General features: G+C 38.1%; 1 protein-coding gene across 3 annotated transcripts in view; it reads right to left on the bottom strand.

The window, feature by feature from the left end:
• Positions 1 to 19857, bottom strand: part of LOC119794689 (CAP-Gly domain-containing linker protein 4-like) — a 51030-nt gene that overhangs the window by 8249 nt on the left and 22924 nt on the right. For 2 of the 3 annotated variants that reach the window (XM_038302336.1, XM_038302335.1), the window contains 5 exons: positions 13098 to 13343; positions 9981 to 10116; positions 9762 to 9887; positions 1684 to 1779; positions 73 to 264 (listed from right to left, as the gene is read on the bottom strand). In XM_038302336.1, the coding sequence (XP_038158264.1) occupies positions 73 to 264; positions 1684 to 1779; positions 9762 to 9887; positions 9981 to 10116; positions 13098 to 13343 (796 nt within the window). The remainder of the gene's footprint in view (positions 1 to 72; positions 265 to 1683; positions 1780 to 9761; positions 9888 to 9980; positions 10117 to 13097; positions 13344 to 19857) is intronic. The other variant, XM_038302337.1, reaches the window with a different exon arrangement.

Raw genomic sequence — 19857 nt, 5'->3', positions numbered from 1 at the left:
CTGTTTGAGGCGAGCGGACTTTCTTTACAAAAAGGAACCTTCTGAAACCTTCACTGGGTCAGTGATTCATACCGACAGCTGGAGGAGCTGAGGAGCGCGATGAGTGGAGTGCGGGTGGTGGAGTCATCCGGAGACTTGGGGAGATGTTCTCCTTTCTCTGCCTAGGAGGGAGGCGCTGCCTTGGCAGAGGATGAGGTCGGCCACCTGGTCCGTGACGAGAGTCCAACGAAGATGAAGAAGACGAGAGGGAGCGGGAAAGTATCCCTGTGCAGAAAATCCAAGCAGAAGTTCAGTGGAAAACAAAAACATGCAGACATTCCCGTTATTATATTAGCAGGATAAAGCATCCAGAAAGCCAACATTACATCAGGGTTTATACACAGAAAAAGGGAAGAAGGAAAGCAAGTCAAGAAAAAAAAAGAGGAAGGACACTAGTTAGGAAAGGTAGGAAAGAGGGAAGAACAAAGTGAAGAAAAAAGTAGCAGATTGAGAAAACAGACAGAACAATGAGAAAAGGGCAAAAGGAAATTAAAAAAAAGAATGGAAAAAAGAAGGTAGGAACCAGGAAAGGGGAGGAAGGACGCAAAACTGAAGGAGAAGAAAGTAAAGATGAGAGAATACACCCCAAAAATTGAGGTAAAATCTAGGAAGAAAAGAAAGGACACAAAGAAGAAAATGAGGTGGGATACAAGGAAAACAAAGGAAGGAAATGAGGGAGACAAAATTGGTACAGAGAAAAAGAAAGGAAAAAAGAGAGGAAGGAGGACTTATATTAGGAACAAAGGATGGACAGAAGGAAGTAAAAGCAGGATTGAGGGTGAGGAAATAATGCAGGGGAAACATTTTTTAGAAAAGGAGAACTCTTAGGAGGATGGAACAGAAAAAGTAAGGGAATCTAAGTAAATCAAGCTATCTGTTCCTTGGAAAACAGAGAAACCAAACGTTCTCAGACTGTGTAGAAACCCAGCAGCTGTCTGAAGACACTGAATGAATAAATCCACCATCTTTCCATTCAGGTCTGACTCAAACTAGGATTTAATGATGATTCCTTATTTTATAGTGACATATTAAAGAAATTCAGACAATTAAAGCAGGTGTTTTTTTTTTTTTTAGAAACCTCCAGCAGTACAAACAAAGGCCTTTATTGCTTTTGTTTCTAGTGAGCGATTAGCGGGATCCAACGTGTTTATGCTCTCCTCCAACATGGTGGGGAAAACATGGGGCAGAGGGCTGCAATTCCCTCCTTAGAGGCCATTTGGACGCCGGACCTCATTAGGCTTTTACCTTCAACAGACCTTCCCGGGTTGTAAGTTCATTAAATAGCCACTGCTTTGAGGGTAATTGATCTGATCTGTGCCAAAGTGCTTTAAGAGGAAGATTAGGCCCCAAACAAACTGTGAAAAAAGAGACAGTAATGGACATGAAACCTGTAAAAAGCCTCAGGGTTTTATAGCCATTTCATAACAATTTACAACACGTTCTCAGCATCTAAATGATGTTTGGGATCATCATTCAGCTCCCTACAGACAGACTTTAGATGCTGGATTCTTGTTTTAAAGTCCATGAAGATCGAGTGGTAACAGAGGCTTTAGTACAACACTTACAATTAATGCAAACACAAACAGAAACCATAAGCTCTAAACCAGACAGAACCAATTCAGGAGTCAGTACACACCACACTACCTGTCTTCCTGACTGAGCTGTCGTCCTCTGTGCTTTGACTGGGACTCGGTGGACGCTTTTCACTGTCCGGGGTTTTTTTATTGCAGGGGGATAAACCTTTCCACACAGACAGACAGTGCCCTCTTAACGACGCATACAGATGCAAACAAAAGCAAATACTGCACTGACCAGGACATCAAATCATCTGATCAAATTTTACCTCGAGTTCATGAATAATAAGCTGAATCAATATGATTATTATTCATTAATTTAAACACAAAGCTATCAAGGAAAATGATATACGCAAAGAATCAGGAACATCCTTGATGTTTTATTGTATTTAAGGAGGAGTGTGGCAAAGGGCTGCTAATTAAACGAACTGGACCATTAGTGTGACGACGTCCATTAGAGCCAGGGTTTAACCAGCTGTCTGCTCTGGAGCTTAGACAAAGTGTGTTAACAGGATGCCAAGTAAAGAAAGAAAAGAGCTATGAGAAGCTCGGAGAAAAAATGCTTAGAGAAACCGTAATAAAAACAAAGAGTCCAACTTCAGACCAACTAGTTCTATTCTGTTGTGTTTAAATGTTATTTTCTACCAGTATCGCATACTATGCTCTATAAAATGGATAGCGTGAAGTATTAGTTTCAGTCTCACAAGCTTTTGTCATAAAAAAATTATTTTAAAAACTATACTATTAGCATTTTCCTTTTTCTGTTTTTAAAATAAAGGGAGGGTTCACTTTTTTGTTTTTTGTCATCCCTTCTGCAGAATACCAGAATTTGCAAAGGATGTCATATTTTCATTAGTGTAATCATATATTTATATAAGTTAAATTACAGATTTTGATCAAATAAGTACATAGTATTCGCAGAATTTAACAAATATTTTCCTACTGTTAATAATTAAGTAAAAGAGTTGATTATACATCTATCCAAATACAGACATGAATTATAAAGTATGTTGAGCTGTGAAAGTGATGAATAAGTTACCCCTTTCTAAATATATAAAGGTTTGTTAATGTTATTGTTTTATAACTATGTACCCTCAGTAACCCCTGCCTGTGGGACAACGGATGGAAATTAGCCTTTGGCTACAATGTGGCATGTTTACATTCATGTGTGTCCATTAACATGCACGGCCCCCATCAAATTAATAAATAAATACATATTAATAATAATTATACCCTCACTTGGCTTAAGTTTTTACTTTCTCTACCCACCTCTGTTTAAAATGGTTTATAGAAAAAACATTTTAGGTATTTGTTTCGGCTTTGTTTAGTTGCCTGTAGAGGGCAGTGTGAGCATGACTGCAACAATAACTTAAAAGTTCTGGATCTGAACATGTGGATTATTGTTGCGATGTAGGTGCAGACTATAGCTTCACCATGATGATTTTTCTTTCCAGGAAGAATTTTGCGCAAAAAAAAAAAATATTCACCCTAAATTTATTAATAATCCTGACATAAGTTTAAAGTAAGAGTTTAATTTGATTAAAATTTTTGAAACTCTAGCAAGAGTGAGCACTTAAAACTGACAGAAAATGCTTAGAGAGATTAAGATTGTGGAGATGGCAGGGATGCAATTCAACTTGAATGTAAATGTAGCTTATCAGCAAGGAATGACCCGAAAATATCAGTGAAAACATTTAAATAGCTGCTTAGTCGTCATTAAAATGGTTCAAGGCAGATAAGAATGAAGCAATGACATGAAACAAATTAATTCACACATAATTTTGGCTCTTTAAACAATAATCATGAGTGTGCTTAATCATTTAAACACATCCTTTAAAAAACATTACTTAGTCTCCTAGTTTGAACTGATTTAAATAACTGATTCCAATAAAGACCAGATAATTGTTATGATATGTGATGCTGTTCACTTCCAAGAGGGTGATCTGTCTGTAATTATAAATTAGATCATGAATAACTAAGCCATGAAGCTCCAGGACATATCAAACACTTTCTACTGTCTAGATAAAACACCATTCTGAGCATCAAAAGGAGACAGTATGGTTAAAGGAGAAGTTCGGTTTTTTACACTTTAAGCCCATTTTCTGTAGTGTCCAGGATGAAATCGAATGATCGACACCAAAAGTTTGACAATTGCTCCTGTCTCTGCTTTTTGGCTCATTTAGAATCAACCCCTGGCTGCTTTAGAATGGCTAGCATAGAGCATGCCCGATAATGTCCTTAAAACAACCTTAAACGTTCTTTTTTTTAAATATGCTACTCACCATGTCGTCAGCGCTGTTCAATGACGTTCCAAAAAAAGTTTCGTGAAGAAAAAACGTTCCTGTAGTGTTTTATTTAGCATTTTGTAAATCCCATTGAGTTCTGTAGGAATAGTCAATATTCCGCTGCCACCGGAAACGGAAATGGGGCCTGTTTACACAGTTGTAGTCTTTTCGCTTCACTCTGTGTACTCCGACGTCGAGAATCAAGAATCCACCTTTCGTATTCCATTTTCAGAGTTTTTTAAAGTGTTTAACAGAGACGTTAGCACCTCGACGTCGGAGTACACAGAGTGGAGCAGAAACACTTGGGTCTTGCGAAAAGACTACAACTGTGTAAACAGGCCCCATTTCCGTTTCCGGTGGCAGCGGAATATTGACTATTCCTACAGAACTCAATGGGATTTACAAAATGCTAAATAAAACACTACAGGAACGTTTTTTCTTCACGAAACTTTTTTTGGAACGTCATTGAACAGCGCTGACGCACCCGGTGAGTAGCATATTTTAAAAAAAGAACGTTTAAGGTTGTTTTAAGGACATTATCGGACATGCTCTATGCAAGCCATTCTAAAGCAGCCAGGGGGTGATTCTAAATGAGCCAAAAAGCAGAGACAGGACCAATTGTCAAAATTTTGGTGTCGATCATTCGATTTCATCCTGGACACTACAGAAAATGGGCTTAAAGTGTAAAAAACCAAACTTCTCCTTTAACTAATGCAGAAGGGTTGGTTGGTCAGGTTGCAGCTAATCAAAACAAAAGCTACACATTCATTAAACAGGCATAATTCCCTCTGTTGCTAAAGCTACTGACTGAATTGTATGTATACAGTAAATAAAAGAACAACTCAACAATACACAAAAATCCCTAGTGTTAAAAACAAAACAAGCAAAGAATTATTCTTAAATACTAAAAAGCAATTAAATCCAAACAAAATCTAAAATATCAGCAAACAAAAAGCATTTAGAACAGAATTTCATATGGCAATGGGCTGAAGGTAACCGAAGTTGAAGTACAAATGTGCCTCTTTTCACGTTCTTATAAAGCATTTAACTTCAAGGTTGTTCTCCAGCGTATAGCTGTAAATTAAATCTATTCAAATAAGAAAAAAATGTTTTTTAATTGGCAATAACTGAGTTAACATCTGTGCAGCAAATGTAAGGGAATAAAAAAAAAAAATCCCTCATGAGGATTCATGAGAAAGTCATACGACAGGCATGTGCTGAAAAAGGTTGACTTTGGAGGCTCCTGGGAACGCTCTTGTCCTCACTTGACTGCATTCCAACTTAGCAAACGTTTCTTGTCACCTGACCTTTAGCTTGCGGAGCGCCCCTGGTGCCGTCCATTCCCTGCTTCGCCCTGATAGTCACTTCAGGTGGCAGAGCAAGGCTTTACAAGTCAAAGCAGAGCCCCTTTGTGATTCCACATCTGCCTCTCCTGCCCTCTGAGACACAATAGAGACTAGCCTGGCATTCTCCTCCGTCCGTCTCCCTCACTGACTGTTCAACAATGACCGAAGCAATCCATCGATAAACACGAGCAGGCTGTCTCCAGCAGTGATTCAGTGGGACAGTAAAAAGCAGGTGGCTCTGAAAGTTTGTGCTGACAAAAGCCCTGAGAAGTGTGCGCTCATAAATTAGCCTAGTTTAAGTTGCACAGCGGTGCAGACACGTTTGCCCTCAGATGCATTGCACGCCGTCCGTAAACACTCACTCACACACCTTGTGATTAATGGCTGCCAGGCCACTCAGCCTGTCTATGCCCTAGTTATTAAACTAGGCTTAATTGGACTATCAATCACTAAACTGCATAGGCCTCTCTGAGGTCCGGTATTCTAGTCACATCCCAATCAATGGGCCCTCGGAACTCTGATAATTAAAAAAACACAATATAGCTGTAAACCTGAGGAGTGGCAGGAATAACGAAAAAACGCAAGACAAGGTTTTTGATGGAAATTACCAACTGGAGTCATTTGTCTGAAGTTGGTGGAAACAAGCATTCAAGGACTGAGAGAGCAGGCTCCCGTCATCAGTCTAATATATGCATTGTCCTTTGGCAGTGGTTCAGAGCCCACTTTCATGAAAGATTAATATCAAAGTTGAGATGCAATAAATCCAGGCATGCAGTAACAAAGTTCACTCAGGGTAGGCAAGATAAAACAGGATCAATATTCAACGGGATAAAAATGAGCATAAAATCACATCTATATGTGACTTAACCATTTTCAGTTGATTGCTTCTCCCCTTGGCCCACAGTCCCCCCTACAGGAGGCCCAAACCTCCACTGTAGGAATGAACACTGGCAGGACATTCAATACAATTTATCTACACAGCACCAATTCACAGTAAATGGCATCTCTAGGTACTTCAAAAGACAGATGCCCCCATTTCGTATTCCGAAATATAGACGGTAATCCAATCACACCAAAGCACAGCTTTTCAGCAATCCCTTCTCCTGAAAAAGCACTTGGCAGTAGTGGATCTTTACTGCATTGAAATGTTAACTCTGCAAGTAACCACCAAACCACCTGGATAAATGTTTCCTGTGTCTCCCATAGTGGCGAACCTATGGAAGAAGTGGAAAGCAGAGCTCTACACTCATACATGGGATCAAAACCCAGTCATTGATGCAGATGACACATGTGTCAAAATAAAGACCAAGGATATCAACATGTACACGGAACACATCAACGCAGTGGCCAGAAACATCAAGTTCACCCAGGAAGACATGAAAGATGGCAGCCTTGCCTTCATGGACTGCGCGGTTAACATCATGGAAGACAGACAACACAGAAGTCTAAAGGAGACCCACCCACACCGACCAGTACTTCCGTTTTGACTCACACCAACCACTCGACCGCAAACTAGGCGTCATCAGAACCCTTCAGACATGAGCAGAAACCACTGCCACCACCAACAGAGGCAGGAGGAGAGAACGGGATCATATTAGGACATACCTGAAGAAATGTGGTTATTCCAGATGGGCTTTTCTAAAAAACCTACAATTTTAATGAGGCATGTGGGTGAAACCACTCTGATGAGGGAGTCAACGACAACCATTAACACCCCCCATGTGACCTCCTTAGCTAATCCCATGTGTGGGATCACAGCCCCCTTTTGTTTATTCCCCTCATTCTTTGTAAGAGCAAGAGTATATTAATCTCAGCGCTTCACACCCTTAGTTAGAACTGAAGAGGCCTCTTGAATGAGACATTAAATGTCGTCTAAAAAAAATTTAACGTCCAGTTGCTTAAACAGAACTTTTTCAAGCTTGGCCATGACCTGGATGACTGAGAATCTTCACAGAAGATTTCCTTCATTTCTATTCCACACAATCCCCTCATATATCTTCTCATTAAAGGTATAACGGAGGATTTTTTATTTTCGGGTGGATCATGTAAATAAGTGGTCCTCCTAATTGTCAATCATTCTGGAGATATGTTTACATAAGGCCGTTCTACGTGCTCATCCCGTTAGCTATCTTTTTCTGCACATGCACACTTTCAGGCGTATATCTGTGGTGAGCTACGGTTTCAGACAGTCATTGAAGCTCACTTTTCTCACTGTGGTTCTTTGAAAATGGCCGAGGGTCGTAAGAGAAAAACTGTCTAAAGTGTATGAGAAAAAAAAGAAAGGCCTCAGAAGAGGCAGATATATCCCAAAATGCTTCGCGAGGAGAGCTCTCCATGCAAAGCATTATGGGATTTGCTGTGACAGCGGCCTGCTGTCGCCATAGGCTGTCGCTACCCAACAGTGGCGACTAATAACAAAGATGGCGCAGGCACCGCGCAGTGGAGGAGGAGTTAAGTGACCAACGGAGCAGAAAGCAGTGATCATCTATCCAAATAGTAAGTTGGCTGAGTTCGCTATAAAGTCCACTATATAGTCCCCGTTCAGTACAGTGATTGAGGCATTTAGGGTTTGGGGAAGATGTTTGGACACAATAAGCTTGTATAAACAATAAGAAAAGCAACTTTTAAACAGAGCGTGCACGAGGAGAAATGGGCTCGTTTCTGCTCTCGCACGCACAGTTTATTTAGAGTGGAGAGGGCAGGTCTTTTAAAAAATTTGCGAAAATCCTCTTTAATACCTTCAATTGTGCATATCTGAGTTTGTTGATTTCCGCTGTGTTTATTTTGTTTATATCCAACACTGGAATAAATATTTTGTCAGGCAAGTTAGTCTTTTTAATGATTTGTGATTTCAATATTAATCAAACCAAACAAATAAGATTCCATAATCAAAAAGCCAAAAAAGTTTTTTAATAGAGGATAACCGGCAAACAATTTGAAATAATTCAAGACGAAGTTGAATTTGGATCAATGTGTAAATTATATATCTAGATATAAACAAGTCTCATACAAAGTATAAATTTATTATAAAAACACTATAAAGTCAAATACCTTGATCAGATACAGGTTATGTTTATAGTTATTGCTTGTGCATTTTTTGCTTCTCAGTATGAAGAGCTGTTCATAGAAAAATATATTTCTGCAGTAATTCTATCTAAAATGACAAAACTCTCCACTTCTGATTGGCAGACATTAGCCTGGTGACAGATCCTCCTTTTTATTCTTGAGTGGAATTTAGGTTCAGTAAAACAAAAGCAGTAAAAAAGAAGCCTTCGCTAACTGGATCAGGGAAATATCATCATTCAAAGACTGTTTCTGTGTACATCACACATTACAGGGTTCACTGCTCCCTAAGCTTCTTTAGGAGCACTTGCATTTACATCTAATGTAAGGAACCGCTGAAAAATTCAGTAACTCTTCCAGAACAGACAGGCGGGCAGTCCTAAAATGAGCTTCCAGATGAAATATCGCTTCCCAGGATGAGATAACAGCTGCTGTTAGACTTTGTGCTGAAAGCGTTTTGCATTCTGGCTTTCAGAGACTGAAATTGTTTTTCTATTTTCTTAGAATTAACTTTAGAGATTATAATTAAGATTAAGGTGTAAAAACAGTTTTTTTTTTATCTCCTGTTCATAAAATGTTAATAAACCATATTTTTAATTAGTAGCAGTCAAGCAGTAATAGAATTTGACTTGTTTTTGCATGTTTCTTTCTCTTAATCAAATCAAAAGCAATTATTTTGCTTGGATGCTAATTTAATTGTTGATTTATTTCCTTTTTTATTTCTATTTTTAATAATATTGTATCCAAATAAAATGTGAATCCTGAGAAAAACACAGACATCCCCTAATGCTCCTCACTTTATGACAAAGGTAGCTTAGTTCATCCTTCAGTTGGTATTGATTGTGAGACTGACTAGTTTATAACCTTGATCTCATTTTACAAAGTTTAATCCTGCCACAATCAACACCTTTTAATATAATTAGTCTTTTCTAATGAGAATACGTTTTGAACCTGAACTCTCTGAAGAGGCATTACAAAGGAAGGAAGCTCTTCCCCGACCTGCTGTTGTTGCAGGTCTCAACAGGTTTTCCTTTTTTTTCTTCCTCAACATTGTATCCATGGCCATCTCCTGGGAATGGTACGAGAACCTGTCGGTGTCATGACATTCATCTGCTGCCTTTTGACAAGATTTTTTTTCACTCACATTCACAAATATTCAGGAATTCATTGCTTTTCAAGGTCCTCGTCTCTTTGGTCGAAGTTATGACATGTCTTTTTATTAATGCACATAGTGGCAGAACTCCTCGGGGAAACATATTTTCCTAAAAGCCTTCATTGCTCACCTTGTTGCATTGTTCAGTGAACCTGACAGGGACAGAATACAGCTTAATCCCAAGAGCAGAACCAGGGAAATCACTGCTCAACCAGCAGGAGCTGCTGCATCAAATTCGACACATCCCCGTTTCCAATGAGTCTAAACAACAAAGACTTGATAAGCAGCTCTTATCTTTTACCTGTGTTAATCTTGGCAGTAACACGCGACACGTCAATGCGACGAGGGGGGCGTAGAGGAGTCTTTGCAGAGCTCGACTTATGTTTCTCCAAGGGTTTACTTATCTTGGACAGGGGAGCAAAAATTCCTACGGAAAACAAAATGGGATTCATGACTCAGATTAACGAGTGGGTGAGTCGGTGTGTTTGATCATCAAGCAGAGCGGCGTGACGTTTCCTACCGTGTTTGAATCGACAGGTGAAATACTGAACCCCTGCTACGGAGCCATCATTCTTCCCCTCTGGTTTATCCAGCTCCACTCCGGCCCACAGGCCTCCAGAGAACTCGGTGCTGCCACAGAATCGTAACGTCCCAACCTGTAAACACCAAATAACACGCATAGAATAACACTATGTAACAGGATGTCTATTAAAATGTACTATAAAAGCAGCTAAATGCCAAAGTAATATAAATATTCAACACAGACAAACATTTATGTGTTTGATGAGCCACGGCTGATTATATATTAGGATGAAAGCAGGAAGAGGATTTTATTTATGAGCTTAATGAGGTGGGGGGTGATCAAGTGAAGCTCTTTTTCTTTGTTTTGTTCATCTTCTCTACTGTATCTATATTTTCTTTTCTTTTTATTTATTGCCAAAAGTAAAAATATAATATATAATAGTTTACAATCTGATAAAAAAAGTGTTGAGGATTGGCTCATAAATTGGGCGTAAGATATATTAAAGTACATCAGTACATTAAAAAGGCTTATTATACTGTTAAAATTTGTTTTCCCTATTTTCTATTTTAATCAAAAGATAGAATAAAAAGAGAAAGAAAGGAGAAAAACAACTAGGGTCCCTCAAAAAAAGATGGCACATGTAAATATCTCAATTTTAAGGCATAGCTGAGTGGTTAGACACAATCTAAAATACCTGCTTTAGATGCTGTAGCCATTGCGCAATGGTTAGGGTTAGGTTTTTGCTACCAGTTGAAGTACTTGTAAAATATATTGGTGATCAATGATGTCTTCAATCTTCTAGAAAATCTTCCAGAATCTGTTTATCCTTGGCCGGTCCCAGAAAATATGTGTACGGTCTCAAACCATGCCCACCCCTCTCCAACATTTAAAAGTAACTTTTGTTTTCCAGTCAAACTCGCTCCAGTAATGGTTACAAATTCCTTCGTAACACAGGCATCTGATTTTCTATTGCTCATCTGTTATAATATCTTATTTCATCTCTACTTTGCAAGTGGCACATCTAGGCAGTCCTACTGTGACTGGCTGGATGTGCTCTCTTCATCCTCTGACATTGGAGCCGTCTTTGAGCTCATCTGCCTGGGCGCCTTTTACAGCTGCTTTTTGCAGTCAGGAAATCCACAAGGTTATAATACTAACTCTGGGCCCATTAAGAGTTAATAAAAAAACAAAGATTTAAAAGAAAACACAAAACTCTGATCAGCGCATCTATAGTTCCTACATCTATATTGAAGGAGAAGAAAATAAAATGTACAATAAGAAAACAGGTTAAGAGCCATAATTAGCAACGCTCTGAACAGATGGATCCAAATGTCTTTTCAGGCATTTAATTTTTCAATTATCCACAATAACATTAAAACATCAGTGGTTATTGTTTTTTTAGATTGTTCAATATTAATAAAAAATATGCAGCTACAAATAAGATAAGTTCTTATTTTCTTTTGTTGATGTAGTCTGTTTATTTAGTCTCTGTGCTTTAGTTTACAATTATGAACTCCAAGTCTCAGAGGAGGCAACATTTATAACTGATATCTGTTAAACTGACACACCCTGTTGGATCATGCATATTATTTAACTAAAGTAGATAAAATCTCACATATTGTTGGAAATCATTTACTTTGATTTGCATAATAAATCCTAAAACCTTCAAGTTTAGCACCACAACTTACGAATTTAACAACCTCCAACACTTTATAGCGTCGCTGACCTCATTTGAACTTTGAAACTTCTTAGAAAGAGAAACTTTCTATTTGAATCATTGAAAACTGACTACAGACCCTTAGACCATGTTCTCTCTTGCTTCCATAAAACAGAACATTTTTAAGGCCTCATTTAAATTTAATAAACTCCTGAGTACAGTGTGGAAGAAGCAGTCCCTGATGCTATAAACTCTGTTTCTGGGGGTATTTCAGATTTAGAGATTATTTTTTTCAAATTAATCAAGGAGGAAAACTAATATAAAAAAAGAGTAAAAGTGGTTCCTAACAGCACTGCAGCAGAAGTGATTCCTGTGTAACAGGAAGATAATCGATCTTAGCCACGTCAGGTTATTAGTGAAAAGATTGATTTTACTGTTTTTCCTATTACTTACAAAATAGTCAATTCTAACGCAGTAACCCATCCAAGATGAGTAGGTTGGTTACTTGTTATCTGAACCTGAATCAAATCAATCAATCCAAACTGAATTTTGAAGCAGAAAACTAAACACTTCAACACTACTCCACAAGCTTAATGGGGAACATATTTCCTCCCACAGAGCTTTCCTGGTTTACGTCAAAGAGATTACAGTGGTTTCCAGCCTACAGGCAATGATCGCTAATCAGAAAGACAAAAGATCTCTTTCAGGTATAAAGAGATTTTCTGAAAATATATTCTGATACAATTTTTATCTTAAATAAATTAGAGTTTTCTGTTGTGACGCTGCAAAGATGTGACAGCCAAGGGAATAAATGGTCTACTACTGAGGATATTCCTGAAATGTAACCTGTAATTACACACTGACTTGTCTGAAGACTTTGTAGTAATGCTCATTAGAGTGCTGGTTTGTGCTGATAACATGTGTGCCACTTTTGAGGAAATAAACATGTGTAATGAGCTCAAGTGAGAAGTATGAACAACAGTCAAAGTCTGGTTGACGCCGTTGGTGGTAAAGATCAAAGAAAGGTGTGAAAGCAGATTACTGACAGATGAAGAAGATGCATAATCACTATGAGGTTGTGAAGACATTTAAGAAGATGTAGAAAAAGTACTGAATAGTCATTAGATTGAGGTTTAGTTTTACATCAGTTGCATGACATATAGGTTTGCTAAATGCTAAATTAGACCAAGCACTCCTATGTGACACTAAAAATACCACATTTTCACTCACTGCGTGTAGGAAATGGTAATTTTCAATACTTTTTTGGATTATTTTTGTATAAAATATTTGTATCCTGTTGTGAGATTTATGACTATTTGCTTTATTGTAGATATGAGAATTCATCTCATCTTGATAAAACTTGGCTCAGTTTAATGAAAGACTTAAGCTGCTGAACCAGACAAAATAAGCAGGGAGGATTATGTCGCTTTCTCCTTTCACAGCAACATGAAACGCACCTTCTGTCCGGCTATCAACACACGATCCCCGAGTCGGATTCCCATGGAGGCCAGCTGTTTCCTTGCCTTATCAGAGAGAGCAGAGACCTGGCCTTGCGGTGTGAGGGGCAGAGGTGAGCTGGGTCTGGGTAAAGCCTGCCTCAGCAGAGTACGGAGCTCTTTGGCCACGGCGGCTGCATCGGCCATTTCCAGGGGCATATCCAGTGGGTCAGGTACAACGTCTGCTGGACACTGTCCTTTTTCATTCTGAAAAAACAGCGGACAGTTATTCAAGAGTTTAATACTTCCATACAAAAAACCCATAAGATGCAAGGCGGAAAAATAAACACTTTCCAAAATAGATGCATTTGATAGCTGGTGGTTCCCAACTTTCATATTGTGCAGCACTGCTGATAACTGAAGCCTGTTTTGCTTCATTATATCCATCTGTCTTCTTTGCAGGTCTATATATTGTTTGTAGAAAACTAGGTTTCATTTCAATAAAAAAGCAAAATTATGGTAGAAATAGGCATAATAAACCATTACGAGCATTATTTATTACAATAATAGTTAATTCAAAAACAAAAACTTAATTTCAACAAGTCTCTTTTTGTATTTTGCTTTTTTGACATTTTTCTTATTTGGATAGCCTGTAGCCCTCATCCCCCTTCAGTTATAAGGGTAGAAAAGAAAATTTAAGCATGGATCAGTTTTTATTTACATTAATGCTGAAATTTGGATTTGTTAGGGAACAATTCAAATAATGTCCTTTTTAACTTTACTTTGTTTTATAATGATCCTAAATAGTAACAATATCAATAAAGAGAGAGATAACATTTAATAAAACCTTCTATTTGAAATCATTCTTCTGTTTTATGTTAATGCACTTGTATCATTTAAATCCACTCAATTTAAAAGTATTTTGATGTCACCTCTTAATGTGTCCATAAAATGCAAATTTACACCAATCCTATTATATTGTAGCTGGGACTGGAAAAAATTTAAGCCCATTGCAAGGTACAATTAGCACTAAATTTCTGCTGACTTGTCTTTTAACATAATCAAAACAAAATAAATATGATATTTATCTTTATTTTATTTTCATTGAATGAACAAAACCTGATTCATACAGGCTATAACGCTCCTCTTCTTGTTCTCACTCATTCTCTTGAACTTTCAATTCGTTGATTAGTTCATGATAATAAAGACTGATAACAAGAAAACTTGAGATGTGTGTCAAACTTTTGAATTATTTGCTTGTTTCTTGTGGTTTTCTCTTATTATTTTGTTAAAACATAGGAGAGGACAAGTTTAAAGGTAATTTCTTTATTATCACGATATTAACATTATCAACAGAAAAAACACTGAAATAACTTGTGCATTTTTTTCTTTGGAGAAAGGAAGCACAAAACATAATTCAATTAAATTAAATTAAATAAAAAAACTACTGTATTTTACTTTGAACCATGCAGCTTATAAGAAGGTGTGGCTTTTCTGTGAATTTTTCCTCACCGCTAAAAGGGGAAGACAAAGTCTGAAATTAAAGAATAAGGGGCGAATTTTTATTTAGCACAAGAATATGATAGTAGTAGACATGAAGGAGAACAAATGTCCCAAATTCACACATTTTGACATTTATTTGGTGCATTAAAGGGATAGTTCGGTATTTTTGACATGAATCTGTATGGCATCCCCATCACCAGTGTCATGCAATCACACTGACTTACCCCTGGCAGCATCCTGTGAGCAGAGTTCTCGTCCAGTTTTGGTCAAGCCGAAAGTAGTCCGGCAGGTTTGCTAGAGCCAGCGAAATAAAACGTTTCTCTTCCCAAAACATTACGTGTTCAAAAGAGCGATATTTTTGCATCCCAAAAACGTTGTAGTGGAAAAAGTCACAAGTCGTTATCACTTGGTCCTATTTTCTCTCTGTTCGTATCAGTGCGCGCCGTCATTCAGACAGCGAGCTCAACAACAGCCAGATGCATGTCTCCCTCCGCCTAGCTCCTAGCTGGGCGGAGGGAGACATGCATCTGGCTGTTGTCAGGTTAGTAGGCCCTAGCTGTCTGAATGACGGCGCGCACTGATACGAACAGAGAGAAAATAGGACCAAGTGATAACGACGTGTGACTTTTTCCACTACAACGTTTTTGGGATGCAAAAATATCGCTCTTTTGAACACATAATGTTTTGGGAAGAGAAACGTTTTATTTCGCTGGCTCTAGCAAACCTGCCGGACTACTTTCGGCTTGACCAAAACTGGACGAGAACTCTGCTCACAGGATGCTGCCAGGGGTAAGTCAGTGTGATTGCATGACACTGGTGATGGGGATGCCATACAGATTCATGTCAAAAATACCGAACTATCCCTTTAAAGCTGCCAAACCGATGTAGCGACTGGGCTCAACTCCTGCAGAGCTAAAGAGCTGACGAAACCCTGTGCTAACACGGAAGCCAGCATTCTTCTTCTTCCCTACTCTAGGGGCTATATGTAGAGCTTTCCCTCCAGGTTTGGTGGAGAACAGTTCAGTAGACATCAGTGGCTTATAGTCCGGTGCGGCTTATATATGTAGGTTCCCAGTTTTTTCAAAGAACTTAGCGGGCGAGCCTTATAGTGAGGTACGCTCTATAGTCTGAAAAATAAAGTAAATCTCTTTTATGAAGAGAGTTGAGAAACTACATTAATGAAATAAATGTAATGAGCAGAGCTGTTTTCTTGCTCTTTCTAAAATAAAGTATAACAGTGAGTCTACCTTTTACTGATTAGTGAGTAAAGGATTGAATCTTAGACCAAAGTATGTATCGGACATCACTATTGATCAGATTCTGATACCAACTTAGTGTCCATATTATGGATGATGTGTGCAATGTTAATGCTACATAATGCTAGCTTGTGAGTCAAAAAGAAAGAAGGGTTGAGGTTATTTTTTAAAAAAAGGTCTGAAGGTACTGTAACTATGATAGCTGCCACTTCCTTTTGCAATTTATCGGTTTAACAAACAAAACAGCTTCTGGATCACGAAGAAACTTCTAAACTTGGGTTTACCTCTCTAAAGAGACAGGCTTTTTGGGTCTTTGATTCTTTAATTATACTGCAACTCCCAGCATGAAATCCCCATCAGTTTTGTTTCAAAGAGGCTTATCAGCAGAAGGCGGGATGAAAGTTTCCCCAGGTGACTCAATGACAGCGAAGATAGACATCTTTGAGTCAGCAGGCTAAATTTATGAGAGGATGCTGCAGAGGGAGGTTGTTGTAGAGGACCGGCAGAGGAGAAACCTGAGCAGGATTGTTCCATGTCATCATTTCATGTGATTTATAATCCTCACAAAAGACCAGTTGCTTTTTTTAATGTTCAAATTGGCGTGGGAAGGTGAGACACTGGAGAAAGAAATAAAATGCTGCTTATGCTTTTACTCAATACTTTTTGTCTTTATAAAGAAAAAAAACTCTAGCCAAGTCATTTTCACATGATCAGTTGTGTTAATCACCGTTCGTAATCAAATTTAATCCCGAGCCTTGCCTCGCAGCAGGACAGACTTCCTTTAAACTCTTTCCCACACTCTGACATCGACGAGCCGCTGATGACTCCCTCTCCCACACAGCCGCCCTATTGTGTCTACAACAGTTAAATTATAACGTTCAGGGGTCGTCAACAAGCATGCTGCAGAGGCATTTACAGCAGAGACGAAGAGCCCAATTACTAAAAAGGGTTTCACATTTCTATCCACAACAGCTCATAGAACAACTGAACAGAAAAAGAGTTTTTTGTGCAAGAAATATCAGAAAATATTTAAGAGAAACAGAGCCGTCTGTAGTATTTCTCGAGATTCACTTTCGAGCAACCAATAGAAATCTAGTCTTTGACAGACTATACCATATTTTCAGTCGATATTAAAATTGGGAAAAAAATACACAACAGATCTAATACTCTTTATTGTACAAACAGAAAGTAAAATTGGAAGCAAGGTGTAAAAACACTGCAGCGGCAGGGTGTTACTAATCCAAGGGAGCAGACCAACTGAAGGTGTGATCACATCTATGACTGGAGGCGACTAAGGTAGGAAGTCAACGCTGCATATCTTAGGGAAGAGTTGATGGTCGTTATTCTGCGAGGGGCAATAGGACTATTTCCTGATACCATATAATTCAATGATCGTCTCCCCCTAGTGGTCTGGGGCACCTTTATAAGGCGAAGCCAGTTTGAAGCTTTTCTCAACATGCAGTTGTTTTTGCAACTTGCAGCTTTTATCCCTTTCATTTGTGTGTTTCTCTTATTTTTGTGTTTGCTCATCTACATTTTAAGTTTTGTATCGGTGTGTGCACCTTTTGGTCAATTTTAGTTCTTTTATTTTCCACACAGATTTTGTAAACATAGAAATAAATATTAATACTTTAAAAAATATATGATTAAATCCAGTAGTCGTGTCGCCTTCGGTGATAAATCTGAATTAAATAATTTCTGCAGTGTTCTAAAGAAGCCTTTTCAGTTATTCTTTAATTTTTAAGAACAGTCATTTCTTTCTTTGACTTCAGTGATTTGCGTTCCCAGAAAATCGATCGCCATAAAGTCTGCAAGTTCTTTTAAGTTGTGCTGCTCTCACAAAAAAAAAAAACAACACAAAATATGGTGATAAAGTCCATTTAACGGATTCCTATAAACAAATATAGGAATATGGAGCTAGTTTATCAGTTATCAGTAAAAAAATATAAATCCTCCCTGTTTGTTGTTACTGTTCTCTGTTCATTGATGTGAAAAAATCTTTGGTAATTTGTAAACATTTGGCTCTATTTAATGCCTGGTTCAAAAAGCAGGTTTTAAAATTATTGGCAGATTTTTAAACCTGAGGAACCTCCATATGGTGATCAAAAATATCGTAGATTTTTTAGAACCCGCGGCTCTTTAGCGCCCCCCTTGCTTTTTCAAAACTTTATGAAAATGTAAAAAGGATGGATTTTTTTTTGTTTTAATATGGTGTACAGGAGGTCAAACAAACATTCATTCATTACGTTTTCCAATGCTGCAAAAATTTGCGTGGTGCCAGGCAGGTGGCTGTTGGAAACAAAGCGTTGGATGGATCCCAAAGGCCATATAAAACTTATACAAGACTTTTACATCTTTGCAGCTCCAAACATGTTTGTTTTTTGCTTTTTTTGGTCCACTATGGCTGTTCTTGTTTTGCCTGCATGCGATGGTGGCTGGTTTTTTTACTCTTCAAGACGCGGCAGGGTTTGTGCAATCACGTGACTCCATCCATCCAGTCAGAAGCATAAACAAAGAGAATGGCAGATGAGCCCAGAGAAAAGGCGTGCAGAGATGAAGCTGAGCAAGCGTTATAGGAGTTGAGCGCCCAGCCAACTGGTTTTGAGTGAGGGTGTGCAGGTTTTAACAATGCACATTGTTCTGAAGCACCAAGAGTTCTTTTGCACCAAAATTACAGCATAGATTTTGAGCAAATGAACATGAAATGCAAAGTTTGCCTGAAAATTATTGGCACCACCAAAAGTAACACATCCAGCCTCCACCACCTACAGCACAGCCATCATGTTGAGTTTAAAGATGTGCAAAAAGCTCTATTACCTATGCGCAAAAACGTTTGCAAGAGGAAACTTTATTCTCCTGTTCAGTAAGACATTGTTGAATGTTCTTGAATAGGTATAAGAGTATAATATTTAATGGAAATTATTATGTAATGTTATTTATTTGATAACTAAATGAAATATAGGTCTGTTACATTTGCTGCACAGGCTATTATTTTCAGACAGAGGGGCTGGAGCATTTATCGTGCATTTATCGTTATCGAGGTCAAACTGCCAAATTTATTATGATATTTATTTGAGGTCACATCGCCCAGCCCTACTAGCCGGTATAAAATGGAATTTAAAAAAATAAAAAAAATAGGACAAAATGTGATGTAATCTGATACTTCATGAAAATACAGTTTCTAAAAAGCTACGATGTAGACTTATTTCTAGTTAAATGATATAATAAAAGGATTTCCATATTCAAAGTGAGGCATTTATTAGTAGATTATACGGCGATCACAGAGCAGGGGCTTTGAACCTTGTGCCCATCAGGAGTCTCTCTAGGATCTTCCTGACGTGGGATTTTAGACGAACAGATCTGTGGTCATTAAAAACAGACAGCTGAGTTTTCTTTGGTACCGACACAAGGCAGGCGATCCTCCACAACACTTTAACCACCTCCTGGGTAAAGCTGAGGTTAAAAAGGTCCCACAGAACTCCACATCACTGCTCTACACAGGCCTTTAAGTCTAAAGGGGTTAGACCATTGTGGCCTGCAGCCGTACGTCCAAAAACCAATATCTAACCATACCATACATTTCCATACATTACCCCTCTGACCTCACCACTGACATAGCTCCTCTGCTTCAGTTAAACACTCCACAATGCTGCCTCACTGTTACATGACCAAAGGAATAACATGGCCAACCCCTACCCATCCTGAAAAACAAACAATAGGATGGAAATAAAAATAAAAATTGTTCAAACTGGCTTTTAAGACCAATACCAATATGCTAAAAAAATAATTATATAACCCAATACTGATGTTAATGCGCATCCTACTTAATTTCCAAAATTAAATCAGTGTTCTTAATAAGATCTAACATTGTATTTTCTAATAAAACATTAAAATCACAAGATAAACACAAACACATCATTGTGTTATTAAAACAATAACACAAAACTCCCTTTTGACTTAATGGCTGAAATAAATAAATCATTGAACTTTTAAACTGGTGAAATAATTAAACAACTGCTACA

This window comes from Cyprinodon tularosa, unplaced genomic scaffold, assembly GCF_016077235.1.
Source record: "Cyprinodon tularosa strain WSP-4 unplaced genomic scaffold, ASM1607723v1 ctg488, whole genome shotgun sequence".
NCBI lineage: Eukaryota > Metazoa > Chordata > Actinopteri > Cyprinodontiformes > Cyprinodontidae > Cyprinodon > Cyprinodon tularosa.
The sequence above is the reverse complement of the archived record's forward strand: the minus strand, read 5'-3'. Positions and strand labels throughout refer to the sequence as shown.